At 38.6% G+C, this 17,452-nt stretch overlaps 1 protein-coding gene across 2 annotated transcripts in view; it reads right to left on the reverse strand.

Moving 5' to 3' along the window:
• The window catches only part of Dpyd (dihydropyrimidine dehydrogenase), an 830,055-nt gene extending 813,336 nt beyond the window's left edge, over positions 1-16,719 (reverse strand). For both annotated transcript variants that reach the window (XM_027395605.1, XM_027395606.2), the window contains exon 1: positions 16,555-16,719. In XM_027395605.1, the coding sequence (XP_027251406.1) occupies positions 16,555-16,593 (39 nt within the window). In that variant the 5' untranslated portion in view covers positions 16,594-16,719. The remainder of the gene's footprint in view (positions 1-16,554) is intronic.
• Between the last annotated feature and the right edge of the window lie 733 nt (positions 16,720-17,452).

Genomic DNA, 17,452 nt, shown 5'->3' on the forward strand with positions numbered 1-17,452 from the left:
TTAATTTCAGAGATTAAACAAGAAGACAGTTCAGCTCTTTCATCTAAAAAATGTATGTGTCCTATTTGGAAAACTAAATGAACCCCCCTTTTAAAATAATGTTGTATTAGTCCACTGTTTTTAATATTTCAAAGATTTACGTGTGTGTGTGTGTGTGTGTGTGTGTGTGTGTGTGTGTGTGTGTGTGTACAGTAGCTGAAGAGTCTAGAACAGAGGGCATCAGAACCAATGGAGCTGAATTTATAGGCTGCTATGAGGGCATTCCAGTCCTCTGGGAGAATAGAATGCACTCTTGACCATTGAGCAATCTCTCTATACCCCACTGCACTGCTTTTAATAGGTAGCGCTGAATGAGGTTTTCTAGGAGATGGATAAGTTGATTTTCACTATAATCTGATGGTAGTGGTATTGCAGTTTACACATGAGGTAACCAAAATTCAGGAGGCCTTGACATAGCTAATTTGTATGTTTGGTCTCATATTTTAATTTTATACTATTAATTATTAATCTTAATCCTTCCACAGGAACAATGTTAGAGTCACTTTTTTTCTAGTTCTTTTGAGATAGAATTTCATTCTTGTGGTCCAGGTTGGCCCAATCTTACCTTGAACTCATGCCCTGCTTCTGCTCCTCAAGTTCTAGGATTGTAGGCATATACCATTGTATCCAGCTTACATTTTTAGTATACACTTGACTGACTGACTGACTGACTGACTGACTGTACCTGTGTAGGTTTGTGCATGCAATCGAGCTCACAGAGGTTAGAGGACAACATGTAGCAATCAGTTTCTCCTTCCACCATGTGAGTCGCAAGCATCTAACTCAGGTCACCAGGCTTGGAGACAGATGATTTACCTGATGAGGCATTCCACCAGCCATGGTTCCCTGCAGTCACTGTAAATAATATTAGATTTACATTGTGAAGGAATTGGATGAATGTGACCTAAAATATTCCAGGCTTTAGGAAAGTTTCTCATCTGTAATTAGCCACATCTCTACCCATCAACCCTATACTGGATAGTTATACTTCAGTTGAAATACAGAAGAAGAAGAAAAATCAAGAAACACGGCCAACGGAGGTCTTCCAAGGTTTTAAAACAGTTCGGATTGTGAAAAGACAGAAAAGTAAAGGTACCTCCATTGTCGACAGTTTGTGATTATAAAGAATGACAATCTCAGACAGTGAAAGGTAGGACACAGAAGTGGCTCAGGAGAGTGATCAGTGAGTGCTTCCTGGCACATCACTAGACTCCTGGTGTCATCTTTCACACAACACAGATTCTGAACATAAACTGAAAGTACACCACTGTTTGTTTACATGCTTTTGAAGTAAGTCCAGGCATCATATCTAAAAAGCTGGTATCTTCCATAACCCCATTTTTATTACAGTCTTTGACATTGTAATAGAGACTTCATGCCTAACACTTATCAACTTGCACATAATTAAACATATGTTAAACTCTTTAATTTTTGTATTCTAATTGAGTCTGCATTTAATTTTTGCTATTTACATGTCTAACTTCCCTTCTACACTTTGAGCTTATCGAATATGACTGACACAATTCATCTCATTGTCTACCATTACATGCATAACTTAAGTGATGTTTAAAGAACCTCATGTCCTTAAGTATGGGACACAGGAACCTCTGTTACAGACAAGCCTAGTGATGCCAAAAGACAAGCCAAAGCAGAGGCAGGATCATGTGTAGGGCCCCTGACTTAGTCACATCACCACAGTCATATAGTGTAAAGAAGATCTCAGATAGGTTGAATTATCTCCTATTTTATATGACCTATCATCCTACTCCATTAGGAAACCATATAGAGAGGCAGAAAAAGAGCAAGAACCAACCCAGCTTCTCGATAAGCTCCAATAGGAGATGGAGGCAGATAAGAGAGCAGGATTGAGTTGAAGACAATTAAAATCACTAAATAAATGTATTAAGTTGTCAAACAATACAAAATTAAACAATAATAATCAGAAACTATATAAATATTAAAGGACAGTAAGGGGCATAGGAGGCTATAATCAGTGTTTCAAATGTATTTTCCACAGAAAATGAAAAGCCATGGATTCCTTCCATATGAATATGGTTTGATCAAGCAAGACCCCCTGAAACAGTGTTCCTGGTGATCCAACATTGAAGACACCTGGAATGATGCAGTCATAGACCACTACAGCCAGGATTTCTGGGTTTTCTTAGGATCACCATGCAGTGCCCCCAAACAGCAGGAAGCAGTTTGGAGAGAATGATAATACCCACATTCCCAAATATTGTTTATGTTTGTTTTCATTTAAATGGTGTTGGATATAAATGATAATGATCACAGTCAAACTCTTTTTAACAGAAAAAGGGGAATATGATATAGAAATAAATACTTCAATTGGAATGGATTTTCATTTATTGATAAAAATTTAAGGTCAATTTTGTGATATGTGTATTTCACCTCTTGTTTAGGTATTTTGTTTATATAGCTCATTTAAAAATGTAATGTATAATTAAGTACAGATTATAGTTACCTATAGTAGTCAAAACTTATGTTGTTAGGTTTTTTAGATATAGAGAGATATATTTCAATTGGATAGATATTCTTCAAACCTTTCAAAGACCTTCATAAAATGACATTTAAAATGGTTTAGGGTTTTTCATGACACTGAGACACAGCTGCTTTCTGGCAATACCAATTATGTCTGAGAGGAAGATGGGCATCTAAGAAACTCGTTATGGAGTTTGCTTTCAATATAGTGAGACCAGTCATTTGGGCAAGAAACTGCTCTTGCCTAGACTGTTTGACTGTTGCTGAATAAACTGGACATGCAGGACCCACAGGAAAGTGACTGCTGAACTTGTAAAACAAGATGGACATTCTTAAAGGGTTCCTGCTTCATGGAAGAGTCTGCCAGACATTCTGCAGGACAGAGAAAAATTTCTGACAAACTGCCAATACAGGTGGGACAATTTAAAATTTCTTGCTTCACTGAGAAGTCTACCAGACATATACTGTGGTTTATAGGTTGAAGATGGATGCCCCAAAGTTACAGAGGAACTTTGGGTGTCCAAGTAGGGAGATGTCTCTGTGAATTCTAGAGTTTATATATTATCTTTCTGTGGTCTTTGATGGAGTTGAAGACAAATAGTTATGGCTCTAGTTTATAGTTATTAGTTTAATCCTAACTAATCTTTAGTTAGGATTAAAGATAAGTTACATATAAGACTTTAGACTCAAAGATAGGATAGATGATAGAATATTTTCTACAAATTTTTCCAAATGTTAAAGATCTAAATATTGTTAACTATAGTTCTTACTTGATAACTGTTTTGTTATATATTTTACTATGTTAAAGTTAAAACCCTTTTTTATTTATACAGAAAAGAGGAGATGATGGGGAATGTTCTGTGTATATGTTTATCTTACTGGTTGTTGAATAAAAAACTGTTGGCAAACAGGGAAGCAAGATAGGTGAACTAGTAGTCAAGGAGGATTCTGGGAAATGTAGTAAAGAGAAGTCGCCATATGATCTAGGCAGGAAGTGACATAGCAGGGCAGAATCAGTATATAAACAGGGCCAGAGAAAACTCACATTACAAGGAAGGATGAAAGGAAGGAAGGAAGGACACACACACACACACACACACACACACACACACACACACACACACACACACACACCTATCTGATTCCTAACGGAGAAGCTATCTGCAATTGATAACCACTTGCAGGTTTTTCTTAAATGGGCATACAACTGAGAAACAACCACTCATATTTCTTCACTTCAATCCAGTAACTAAAATTTCTATGTGCTTTTAAAAGAGGTACTTCCCAAAAATGAGCAGGCTCATATTTCTCTCTAAGGTCTCCTAGTACTTAAGTTTACTGAAAGATTTAAACATTTTTGCAAAGGGTAATAGATATTAATTTTCAATTAAGGTTACTCTACTCTGGCATAGATGAGAATTTGAATTAATGGAGAACTCTGTGATGGAAATTAACTAATTTGCCAATTAATTATGTAACAGGATAGAATGCAAGCATCATTCATGCTGGTTATACATGTGATAACTTGAGGAAGCAAAGGCTATATAGCTAATGCACCTTTTGTAAACTTTACTGTTATGGCAGTGATAAAAATTTAAAATAATGTGCATTTTTAGAGGATTTATTTTTATTGTTATTCGTCTGTGTGGTATGTACATGTGGGTGTGTATGTTTTTATGTGATGTGTGTGTGATGTGTATGTGTGGGTATATATGTGGGAGTATGTGATATGGGGTGTGTGTGTGTGTGTGTGTGTGTGTGTGTGTGTGTGTGTTAGAGTGGAGGCGCAGCAGTGTCAAGAACAGGCTTGCCAGATTCTCGAACTGGAACTGGAGTTACAGGCAGTTGTGTGCAAGCCATCAAACACTGATGCTGGGAACCAAATTTGGGTCTTCTGCAAGAGCATCAAGTTCTCTTAACTACACTATGTCATCTCACAAGCCCCAATAATGTGTATTCACAGCAAATACAGCATATGACATTACTTTGGCCTTAACAGGTTCTGCAGTGAACATATGTGTAGTGAAGAGAGTACAATGGATCCACCTAAAATACTTCATAATTTTACACATACACACACACACACACACACACACACACACACACACACACACAGAGAGAGAGAGAGAGAGAGAGAGAGAGAGAGAGAGAATATATATACATATATTCATGTATATATATGAATATTTCTCACAATTATTTATCAGTCCTGCCTACCAATCCCAAACCAGAGCTTCTGTCATAACCAGACTTTGAAATGACAACACAGATTAGACTAGCAAAGCAACACTTAACAGAGAAATGGCTGGGGAAATGTCCTTGACATTTATGTTCATTATGTATTAACATTGCAAAATTTGTCAGTATTACCTATTTAGTCCTTGGAAATTTTTACCTGGTACTAACTTAAAATTCACCTGTATGTATTTCACTTACATCACCATAATTTGGCCAGCTTTTTAAAGGTTAAACTATCCTAAAGGAGCCCAGAATTTAATATCATTTTAAAATCTTAATTTAAACTTCAAGCAGGAAAAAAAAACACTTTAGTTTTGCAAGATTTCTGGGCAAATGGCCAAATACAAAATTAAAAATGTACAAAACTCTGACAGTTAAATAGAAATTTGAATCTTCCCAGAAGATGATTTAAAAAGGGACAAACTAAACAAATGTGTTGTTTCTAGGAAGGAAACTTGGAGAATGTGGGGTGAGAAACAACTCTAGTGGGCTCTGGGGAGAAGACAAGCTACCCACTCTGTCTGTATCCACATCCTCATCGCTATGTAGTGGCAAATAAGGATGCTCAGACCACATGCTGACAAGCAGGCAGTACCCACTTCCTAGTCCTTGCTTACCAGCAGGTCATAGGAAAATCAGGAAAGGGCACCATTGGCTTTCTTTAAGAGCACTTATTGCTTATTTTTAATGCTTTTTATGTTCACATATCATAATGATGATCAGTTAGTAGATATTATTGACAAAATGAAATTATTCAGAAATTATTCCTGAAGGAGGTCATTGGGCAGCAAGGTAATGGCATTTCATCAATAATGCCTCAAAGGTAATGGAAGGATGGGGGACCAGAAGCACTTTTGAGCTAAAGACAAAAAAGAAATAGAGGAGAGCTCTCTGCCCTGCCTCTACTTAACAAAAAGCAAGAAATTGATTTAAAATCATGATATGTATCCAGCCTTCATTTCTACCAGGGAAAGGATTAGAGGAGCCAACCAGTGAAGCAGGAGACTCCCAATCAGTCCTGGTGAAGGTACCAGAGGAATACACTTACGGATTTACTATGCAAATTAGTCTTTAATTTCCTTTTGGTTTTGATTTTGTTGCTTTTGTTTGTTTGCTTGCTTTCCCTCTAAGACAGCAACCATCAACACTTGTTCCTTTTCCTTTTTCTTATTATCCCTTTTGGAAAACTTTATTGTTCTTCATTGAAGATGCTGCATTAAACCCAAAACCCAACCCTTGGAAAATTGCTCATTCTCTGGGTGTTTCCTCTAAGTGTCTGAGATATGCATGGTAATAAACTTTTTTTTGTTTTTCTCTTGTAAATCTGCCTCTCATAACAGGGATCCATTCCAACTGAGTATCTTTCAGGTGTTGTTATTGCTCCACTACATTTCAACTTGAACTCCTGATCAATCCAAAGTGACTCCCATAAGCAGAGTTATATCATGAGATTTTACATCCATGACATGATTTAATTTCCTCAGGAAAAGTGTTCCAAAGGACACAACTTATTAAATATAATTTACATTTACTTTTAAGCCACAGAATTTTGTGAGTTTTTATACTGTTTTAGAATCGACTGCCTAAAATAATGTTTCATTTTGACTAACTGAGACCTGGACAAATTGTTCTGTTTGGGATACCACAGAGTGAATTATAATTATGCAATATGTTCCTCATGATAGCATAATTAATTCAAAATTGTACAGGACTACAGAGGCAAAGGGGGTAAAGGTTAGGCTAATATAAATTAGCCTCAGATTATACCCTTGTAATTACATTTTTTGAGTCTTCAAATATGAACAGGTTGTCTAGACAGTGGTATCATTATAGATATAAAGTAGATGTAGAAGAGAGAAGTCCCCTCTTTCCAAGGCCTATTGTTAATCAAACAAAACTGACACACGGCTACATATATGTACACTTTTCAAAGAGAAGGAACAGAAAGAAATGTAGAATTCAAAACCACATTCAGGCCAGTAATCCGTTTGGCTTCTTTTCTTTTTCCCCCTCTCTCCAACAAATGAAGATTCTGACCTGTCAGAGGTCAATGGAGCCTGGCAAAGGGAAGGACGGGTCATCTGATACCATGTTGAGAGTTGATGGATGATGTGTCCCCAGCTCCCCCCAAGGCAACCATCTGGCTTGTGTTACAAGTCTCTCTTTCACACCTAGCTTCATTTACACATGTGAAGGACTCCTTGAGGAACGGAGGAATATTAACTACCCTGTTGAGAGATTCTGTGAACACCTTCAGTCAGAGGCAAAGGAGGTAACTTTTAGAGGACTCCCTGCTTACATACTTCTCTGATTCCTAATTTTCATATCATGTATTTTAATGTCTGAATAAACAGCCATGTCAAATTGAACTCCTATTCAGAGCTGCTAGCTTCCAGCTCACCGTGGACTTAATCAGATCATATTCTCTTTCTGTGTCCTTGGTTTCACCATTTCTGAAACAAGCACAGTCTCTTAGGATGGGGAACAGGTTCTGAAGCAGGGCACTAGAAAAACCAAGCATACTCAAGTGAGTGTGCAACCACTGTCAACCCTATGAACTTGACTCTGTGGCTGCTGTGCCTGCCATTGTTGTAAACCTGTCCATTTCATCCAGGACCACCTTTCTCCATCTTCCTTGGAAAAGGAAGACCAACACATTTCCAGTACTCTAAACTACTGGGTTTGAAGGCAAAGGTAGAGAATTTCCTTATTTCTGACCTCCAATGCTGGGTTGACAGGCAAGTATAGATATGCCCAGCTTCTTATATGAGTGTCGGGAATTCAAGCGCAAGTCTTCATGCCAACACAGCATGTTCTTACCAATTTTAGCACTCTTGACAGCCCCTCGAGTCTAATATTCTTTACCCCTACTCTATGATACCTTTTCATTATAATTAAAATACACAATGATGAGACATTACTTACTATTAAGTATCAATAAACAATAAACATTACAATTGGTCAGATACACAGGCTAATTGCTATGTATTAATTTTTCTGGGGTTACTTTTGGTGAATTCTATACAAATCAGCATTAATTTTGTTATGACTTTTAAGATTCATGAGGGACTATTTTACTTTTAAAAAAATCTATGCTTTTACTTTAGTTATTTGTATTTGATATTTCCATTTTCCCTTGTTCTCTTATTTTGTGGGAAAGGTGCATCATTCATGTAGATGAAGATGCCCACAAGCAGAGAGATGCAGGTGTATGTGTTCATGACTGTCCGTATGGCCCTGGTGAAGACAGACTGGCTTTTCTTTAGAGTTTGGTCTCTTGGTGAGTTGGCCATGTTCCTACAGTGTATGCCCCCACTCCTGCCCAGGCAACACAAACTGAACTTGATGGGTTTAAAGAAAATGGGATCATGAAGTTTGGTGAGTAGACAAGAAGGTGTGGATCCAGAAGGAGTTGTGGAGGAGTGTGCACATGATCAAATACATTATGCTTGAAATTCTCAAAGAACTAACAGTGTTTTTGTTTTTTTTTTTTAAGAATGCACTATCCAAATAATCTGTTTAAAATAAAGGTGTAGAAGATTGCAAAAATAAAATGTGTTCCAAAGCCCTGCTATTCAAACAAATACAAATTAAACCAAGGAGATAGTTTTTCACCAAATTGTTTATTTACAAAAACAGAATAAAGGAAAGGATAGCATTTTATATACATTTACACAAGGCAAACTACTATACACTGGGACTGAGAATCTTGACAACTTGAAAAATAATTTAATTTCTTACTTTAATTGCACTCACCATTGATAATTTCTCAATTAGGAGCCCATCCTAATTATGTGATCTTAAGCAAATATAAAGAACACTTTAGTTTCTTGTTGTTTAGATGAAGTAGGAGGGATGGTAAACAAGGTTTTCATGAGCTGGTAAGAGTTTTCCCATGCACACATTTTCAAGTCATTCAAATCAGAGACATAAACCTCGAATTGTAGGCAAACTTAGCTTTAAAATGTAGCATGAACTCAGGGTTATTCAGGACAATTAACCCAACAAATGTGAAATACTATGAGGGAAAAAGTGTGTTAATTCAAGTGTGTCTAAACTCAAAGGTAATTTTCTTTATTTATGAAGCTTAAAAATAACCAAGCTTTTGCACACATGTCCTTTGAGCTCACGTGCATAAACAATGATACGTGGTCACATGAACACTCACTCCTGCTTCCAATATAAGGCTGGCCTAGATGGCAAGCTTCTTCTGACAGTCCCTTGTTATTTGTTATTATTTTGTGTGTGTGTGTGCGTGCGTGCGTGCGTGCGTGCGTGTGTAAATGCATGCAAGTGGATCCTTTCCACTGTGTGCATGTAGAGGTCAGAGAATAACTTTCAGGAGTTTGTGCTCTCCTTCCATTGAGTGTGATCTGGGTATTTAACTAAGGTCCTTAAGATTGGCAGCAGACTTCTCTACCCACTGAGTTATCCCACCCGTCCCTGAAAAGAGTGACTAACAACAGATTCACTGAGGATCAGCAAAAAATTACAGTGGCTGCATGACCTCCACAACAGCCTATAAAGGTTCACACCTATAGAGCAAAATCATTCCAAGTTCCTTCTTGTTTTAACTGAGAGAGAGAGAGAGAGAGAGAGAGAGAGAGAGAGAGAGAGAGAGAATCTTTTCTATTGTTTTGCTGAAGATAGTCACATTACACTTTTGTTAGAAATACTAAACTTTTAAAAGTCTCAATATACCACTATAAACAATTTTTAATAGACTCAAAGAATTTAGCAATGATTAAGACACCCAATTGAGTCAACCTGGCCATGCAGAACAAAAGTCAAATCCAGGGATGATTTTTCCCAGAGAAGTGAAAGTGGTGACAGTTGCAAGTTTAAAGTAAAATGAGTGGTTGGAAAACAAAACAAAACAAAACAAACAAACAGAAAAAAAAAGGGGCTGCAGAAATGCACGCAGGGCTTCATCTGTGGCCACCATCTGTATAAATCAGGCCTGGAGCTGACATGTAATTTTCTGTGTGTCCCCTGAGAAGTGGCCCTTGGGGCTTAATTATTGATGAAGAGATATTTCTTCAAAGTGGCCCAGTCAAGACTGCCTCAAGGGGACATTCATAAGCACTCATAATATCAATTTCCAAGCACCTGGGAGATAGGGACTCACAAAGTCTCTTTAATTATTATGATACAGGCAGAAGGAAGGAAGAATGCATTACACAACCCAGCTGAAATTCTCCAAGAAAATTATCAGGATGTACACCAAAAGTAGGAAACCTGAGTCACTGGTCAGAAAGAGTACTCTACTCATACAATTTCTTGGAACAAAAGAGTTTGGTCTCTAACCTACTCCATCCCTGGAGTTATAAGAACTATCAAAAGCAAGTGTGGTGTGTTCACAGATACTTGAAAATCCAGCGGTAGGGAAATGCCTTAAAGTTCATATTCTGCCTAGAAAAAAATTCCTGTATTTAGTACAAAGGTTATCTTGTTATGTTTCCTTTTGGAAAAGAGGTTTCATTTAGGAAAAGAATAATATCAAATTGCTTCAAACTGTTAATAAACATGCATCCGGAAATAATATTTATCTATTCATCAGCTTTGTTCTAGTGTCAAAAGTGCTGAAGAATCTATCCATATATAAGTCGTAGTTTGGAACAAAGAAAAGGAGTAAGAAAAATGGAAAGCCTTAAATTTTAATCTCATGCCACCATTTAGGTGTTGTTATTCTGCATAGATGAGGTCTCTACCATCTAATTCCTTTGTATTCCCCTAGGCCTACACTAGAGGGCTGGCAATAAAACAGGATTAGAAGCATACATTAAGTAGCAATGAAGACAAACAAGAGTCTTTAATTTGACCTGAATTTCATTACCTCACCCATCCCATCGAAAACTCCTATTTAGCAACTTTCATAACACATACCTGCAGCACTCATGGGTCTGCAATGAGCTTTGCTGGTAATTCTTTGAATTTCATCACGTTTCCTCTCCCTCACAAAATTTAGATTCTATTTTCACATATCTGTTTAAAAGGAAGACAATCTCTAACATGTCTAGGAAATCCTTAAACTCAAGCAAATTCTATCCACATGACTGTAAAAATGGTTCAGGTTGTCAATATGCATGGCCATTTTGGTTTTATTATTTATTTGTGTGTGTGTGTGTGTGTGTGTGTGTGTGTGTGTGTGTGTGTGTGTGTGTGTGTGTAAGCAGACATGCATATACCACAGCATACTTTCTTCGGTGGTCAGAGGACAATTTGCAGGAATCAGTTCTCTCCTCCCACTATGTTGGTTTCAGCACTGAACTCAGGTCATCAGGCAAGGGCCCTTACTTGCTCAACCATCTCACCAACCCCTGAACTACCATTTCAAGTGCATTCATTTTATAACGTATTTTATGTGTTAATCCTCACATCCCTTATTTGGAAAATAAATAAGATCAATTTCAATTGGCTGGTGAAGAAACACTAGGCCATAAAAATAAAAGACACTGTCAAGAGGTAGTGGTAACTTAAGCCTTTAATTCTAGCAGGCAGGAGGCAGAGGTGGGCAGATCTCTAAGTTCCAGGACAGCCAGGACTACATAGAAAAAAACCTGTCTCAGAAAATCAAGACAAATAAATAAATAAATAAATAAATAAATAATGCTGTTTATTTATTTATTTATTTATTTTATTTATTTATTTTTCTTCATTATAAAAATTTTGGAAACAAATAAAACCACATGCCAAAATTAACCAGACCCAAAGATTATGCAACTTGATGAATTTACATGTATAGCTAGATTTGTATATATAATTGTATGAGTTTAAATATATAAAGCTAATTATTTGTCTAGTTCTAATTCTGTAATATTTTTGTTGTTATTTAGGTGGTAGTTAAGTGCATAGAATGTATTCAATACTAAACGTGTAAAATTCCATGTCAAGTTTCACACTTCTATTTTGAATGCAAGTTCTAAATGAATATTTTTAATACAATGTTTATTTTCAAAGAGTAACCATAAAATAAAAATTGACAGTTTCAGAAATAAACTCGTACAAAATTTCTTAGTTCAAACACTAGTTTCAAGTTATCTTGAGTGCTCTTCTTCAAGGCAGACTTCTATCCTGTATTTAAAGACAGAATCTCTCACTGCTATCCAGTGAGCCTAGAAAATAAGTCTCCATTTCCCTAGTGCAGGGTTATTTTAACTACATTCTGGAGATCAAACCTGGGTAGGTACTTTTGCTTACTCAGCAAGCACAGACCTGTCTCCTCAGCCCTTCCACACAGTTTTAAGACATGGAGATCAGTGATAGTTAGCTGTTGCTGTGTCCATATGGCAAACAGGCTTCTCTTTAGCTACACTGAAGCTTGGACCATGGCAAGACTTTGCCATGGCATTTTAGAACAGCCTTCTTTTATAGCCTCATTGTCTTTCTGTGCACATGCTCCAACTTCTGGGACTCTGCTTTTAGAATCTTGCAGAGTGATGACACATCTGTAGTCTATGGGGAGGTCTAGCTTTCAGCCTTGTTATTGCTGCCTGTTGACACAGGTTTGATAGGATGGTATATTCAACTATTGTGTGGTTATTTAAAGGCCATGTTTTCTTGGCATCAGACCCCAGGTCTTAGCATTCTCATGAATTTCTTATCATTATCATTCACCTTTCCAAATAAAATTTTCCCCCCAGAATGCATGAAAGGAATCTACTGAATTCTAGTACATTTGAGAGTTAGATAACCAATCAAACCTAAAGCTATTCTTGAGAGTAAACAGACTCAATCTAAACTGTCCCATTGACAGACTCATTATAATCACTAGTATTATAGTTTTAAATAAACTACTAAACCAATCCTCTGACTACATGGGCAAGAGATACTATTTTTTAATGTATAGAAATACATGTGAACATGCCCAGCTACAGAAACATGCAGTATGCTACACAAACTGCCATCAATGGAACTAGCTATAGTCTCAGATCAGCAGATATATGTGTTTGTACTACTCAAGTAAACGCCCTACAAAAAGAAACTCTTTAAAACTCAGAGTGATCTGAAGAACAGTTTAAATTTTGGAGGAAAAGCACACATTCCACAACTAAAACCCATTAATTGTTTTTAAGTAAAAAGTTAAAACAATAACAACAACAACTTAGGACCAGCCTGGTCTACAAGAGCTAGTTCCAGGATAGCCTCCAAAGCCATAGAGAAACCCTGCCTCAGGAAAAAAAAAAAAAAAAAAAAAAAAAACTTAAGTCAATTGCATTTCCACAAGCTCTATGATGCCCAGTGGATGAAAACAAGGAGAATTATATACTTGGTAAAAAAAAATATGAATCAAATAATAAATAGACCACTCCCAACTTCTGTAAAGTTGAACATTAATTTTTCTCCTTTGGCTCTTCTTCCTTCCCCAGGGGCAGAGGCAATTATAATAAAAGATATCCTAAAGTAAAATTTGCTATTTCTTCCCATTTTGAACCCATGTCTTCCTAGTTTTGAAGCAGGTCCTTCCTTATATTTCCATTTTCCAAAGCCCTCATTTTAAAACATTATTTTCTTAAATAATGAAAAGGCTCTCCATTGTCTTCGAAGCTCAGAAGGCAGCATAGGAGTAATAACGCAAAAGCCATTTCTAATTGCACTCTGTTTACACAAATGCACTATATTTTGTGCACAGCAGATTGTAACTATCTTCTTTTGTTCAGGGTAAATCTGAACACTCAGTGGTTAAACCAAGGGAAGGGCTTCAGCTGTTGCAGTGGAAGTGGAAGCAGAGTAAGCAGTAACTTGGTTTGGCTGTAAATACCGAAATGAATAGTGTAAACTATATACTTTTATTGTTCCTTCTCAGTTATCTTTGAAGGGAGTGGGGAGCAGGATATTGAACAAAAGTGACTTCTGAGCGATCGTTTTTCCTTGCTTTTAGATGTGCCTATATTGACAACATATTGGCTGCCTATTCAGTCTGAATGAAGAAATACTGTGAAATTACTGCTGAGGTCAGGGAAAGTGACCAGTGGCCAATATTCACCTACTTTGAAACTCTGCTTGGAAAGCCTGAATTCAAAAGTCATGATTTTCAAGATTTAGAGTGTATAGAGAGAATAAAGCAAAATGGTATTTTAAACTATGTGGCTACTATTAATGCACTTTGAAGTACTATCTGTGGGAAGTGAATTTTCTGATAATGACAGCCTTTGCTTCATTTGTTAATGTTGGCCATTTTTCCTGATAGGAAACGGTGTACCTCTAGCAGGTACTAACCCCACCATCATTATTTTCCATATGGCTTTCAGAGTTGAGAGCTAGGTAACGTGGACAAGGTCATCCAGCCAAAGAGGAGCAAAGGTAGGCCCCAAATCCAGTAGTTAGCTCCAGAAGTCAGGCTCTGTGTCATAGCTATGCCTCAGCAGAAGATATCTTGTGTCATTTCTGTAATTTCAACAAACAGCAATGTTTGGTCCTATTGGCTAGGTCTCATCATCAGCTAGCACAGCCTTTCTGTGTCTTATCTTCCAGCCCAAGAAATATTCCTGGTGCAGTTCAGTGAAATAACTCTCTGCTGTGTCCCCAAGCCTTCCTACCCACAGGTGATTTAGGACTGAGGTTAAAAAATTACAAAGACACAGACAGAAAACAACTTTGTAGACTTCAGTAACTTGACAAAATATGTCTTGCCTGATTGCAAAACCATATTCTACAGGTAGCTCAGAGGGAAAATTAAATGACTAGTGCATTGGGTGGCAATGACTAGTGCATTGCCTTCTCTACATCAAGCACCTTATCAGTGCTTGATATATCCATCTATTTCAGATCATTTTCAACTGCCTCCTTCTCCATGCATTTGAGACAAAGACAATGATCACCATCAGAGAAATCTCCCCATGATGGCTTTTAATGAATGTGTTCAGGAAAGCTTTTGAATTCGACAGAAAACTAAGCCTTCATAATTTATTCTGATTCTTCAACACAAAGAAAACTTCTGTGGGTTAATAGGATTAACGGAGACATCTCTGTGTGAGTGTGTTCCTCCCGGCTTAATGTACTTTTCCTCACTGTGTTATATTTTAATGATTAATTTCACGCTCTTTCATGGTATTTTTAGCTCATGAATCATAGGTATTACTTTGAGGGAAAAGTAAAATATCATGGGTGATAAAAGATGCTCTGGTTAGAGTGTGGAGCACACACTGAACAACACAAAAGCTGCTGAAGGGTGAATGCCACCATGCCAGGTTATAAGGTACTTCAGGCTGACTGGCCACAGAGAGTTAAGAGTACACTCAGTAGAATGGCGTAGGAAGGCTGAGAGTGAATCAGTGTTCTTGGATAAAGCTTGTACAATGAAGCTGGACCAAATGTCTCACCAGCCCTACTTTCTCCACAAGAATGTCATTAAAAACTGTTTTCCAAGACAGGTGCATGAGAAGCATAAAGAACAAAATCAGCTAAGCTTGAAACACCATTCTGAAATTAAACAGCCAGAAGCCAAAAGTCATCCAATCTCTCATACTGATTCCTGAAATCTTTCACAGCCTGGATGCTGCCAGATGACTGCTAACTGATTTAGTTTAACAACAACAAAGATATCTGGGGTGTTAAAGTTAGTATACAAAGGATTATGACTTCTGTCATGGTATCCTGTGCCCTGGACACCAATGAATAGTTCATTAAAGCAATCACATTGCTCAGTATCCAAAAGTGAAACTATGAAGAAAGTCCTAAGTAAACTATATCGGGAAGTCCACATGTTACCCTTTAGTTCTTGTCATCAAAATGATTTTTTCAAAGGCAATTATGAAGTCTGTTAAAACACTACCAGCTTCCCTTTAGGAGCACATAAAGGTTTTTTAACAGTGACAGTGACAAAGTAGACAGAACCAGTTATACTGCAAACAGGTGGTTTTTAAACTTGATTCAAAAGAACGGATCTAAGGAGGAAAGAGTATTATTTCTAAACAAACATATAGAGGGTGGGAGGGAAGGCAACAGGGTGCAGGGGGCTAAGAAGGAAGGGGAGAGGCACGAGGGGAAAACGCAAATAATCAAAGGGAGTTTTGTTTTGTTTTTATCTTAGAGAAAAACCCTAAACAAAGCGGAACAGAAACCCGAGAAACACAGGCTTTGTTTCAGTGTGGTTAAAATCACGGTTATAGCTCAATCTTTCTCCCATCATACATACACTAAAGTACCTGGAAGCACGCAAAAGAAAGGTTTTGCCATTTCAGGTTGGAACTTATTCGCAGAACAGTGAGATTTTTGCAGAAACAGAGTGCAAAAGAGAACCAAACACGGTTGAGAGGAGAGAACAGGACAATTTGTGTATCTCTTTCCAGGGAGGTTGCACTTTCCAATGTCCTCTGTACTTCGTTCCATTCTTCCAAATGTGAAATTAAGTCGTAAACAATACCTTGGCCAGCACAGCTTGAGACAGAGGCCTGGATCTTGGATTTCTACACTCCACTTTTGCAGACAGCAGGGCTCAGCTACTGTAGGTGGGGACACTGGATGGGTGTCCCCCAACGGCACGGAGGGGACAGAGCAACAGATAGAGGGTCGCATGGGTGGGTAAGAAGCGCTTCGTTCCCCTGGAGTCCACGCCTCTGAACTCGGAGCTTCTGGGCCACTGTGACTTAGGGCAGAGAGAGGTGGCTACCTTTAAGACTCCTAGGAAGTGACCAGGTCCTGGTCCCAGGGTGCCGTGTCCCTCCTGGTCCACTAGTCTCCCCTAGGGAAACTTTGAGAGTCACCTGCTCTGTCCCAGGCGCGCCCCCAGGCCTCCCGTCCTTCCGTGTCCCCCCACCCCAGGGCCGCGGTCGGTACCTCGATGTCCGGCGTGTCCCTGCTCAGCACACCCGCCATGGCAACGCTCCGCGGCCACAGACTCACGCACGCAGACCCTCTGTTAGCAGCCGCAACCTCCAGCCGTGCACGGAAGGCTGAGCTTGCCCTAGAGCTGGTGCAATGACTGCTCCAGCCAAGGCAGGAGGGCGGGGGCGGGGCGATACAGAAGGACACGCCCCCAGGGCGGGGAAACATTCTAGGCCCTCCTCACAGCTTGTCCCACCGGTCCCGGGCTCCCTGGCTTTGCTGGAGAGAACTTTGGGCTGTGCTGGCCTTTGCTCCTTAACCAGCCAAGGCCAAGCTTGGTAGGTGGGTTCATGTGTCAGAGATTCCCAGAAGTACAAGCAAACAATTGCATCTTCGCTGTTCTTCCACGCCCTAAGCCCACTATGTGCAAAAAACAGTCCAAAGAGCAACTGGATCTTCCAGAATTCTACAGGGACCAGGGAGTATCCATGTTCCTCTGGCCACCAGCAAATAAGCCAGCAGGATTTTGATGCTACTTTAGAGTGTTATATGTCTGGGGGAGCCTGGGGCGGAAGAAGACAAACAGACATCAGAATCCACAGTCCAAAACCCCAGAGAAGCCTGCCTGTAGTTCAGTGGTTCGCAACCTTCTTAATGCTGTGACCCTTTAACACAGTTCCTCATGTTGTGGTTCGTTGCTACTTCATAACTATAATTCATACCCTTAGGAATCGTAACGTAAATATCTGTGTTTTCCAGTGGTCTTAGGGAATCCCTATGAAAGGGTCGTTCCACACCCAAGGAGTTGAAACCCACATACTGAGAATCGCTGTTGTCCTGAGAAGTGTTTGTGGTAAAGAGGCGGGAGAGTCCTTGAGTGACTAGAGATGGCTTATCGTACAAACCACCA

This window comes from Cricetulus griseus (assembly GCF_003668045.3).
Source record: "Cricetulus griseus strain 17A/GY chromosome 1 unlocalized genomic scaffold, alternate assembly CriGri-PICRH-1.0 chr1_0, whole genome shotgun sequence".
Taxonomy (NCBI): domain Eukaryota; kingdom Metazoa; phylum Chordata; class Mammalia; order Rodentia; family Cricetidae; genus Cricetulus; species Cricetulus griseus.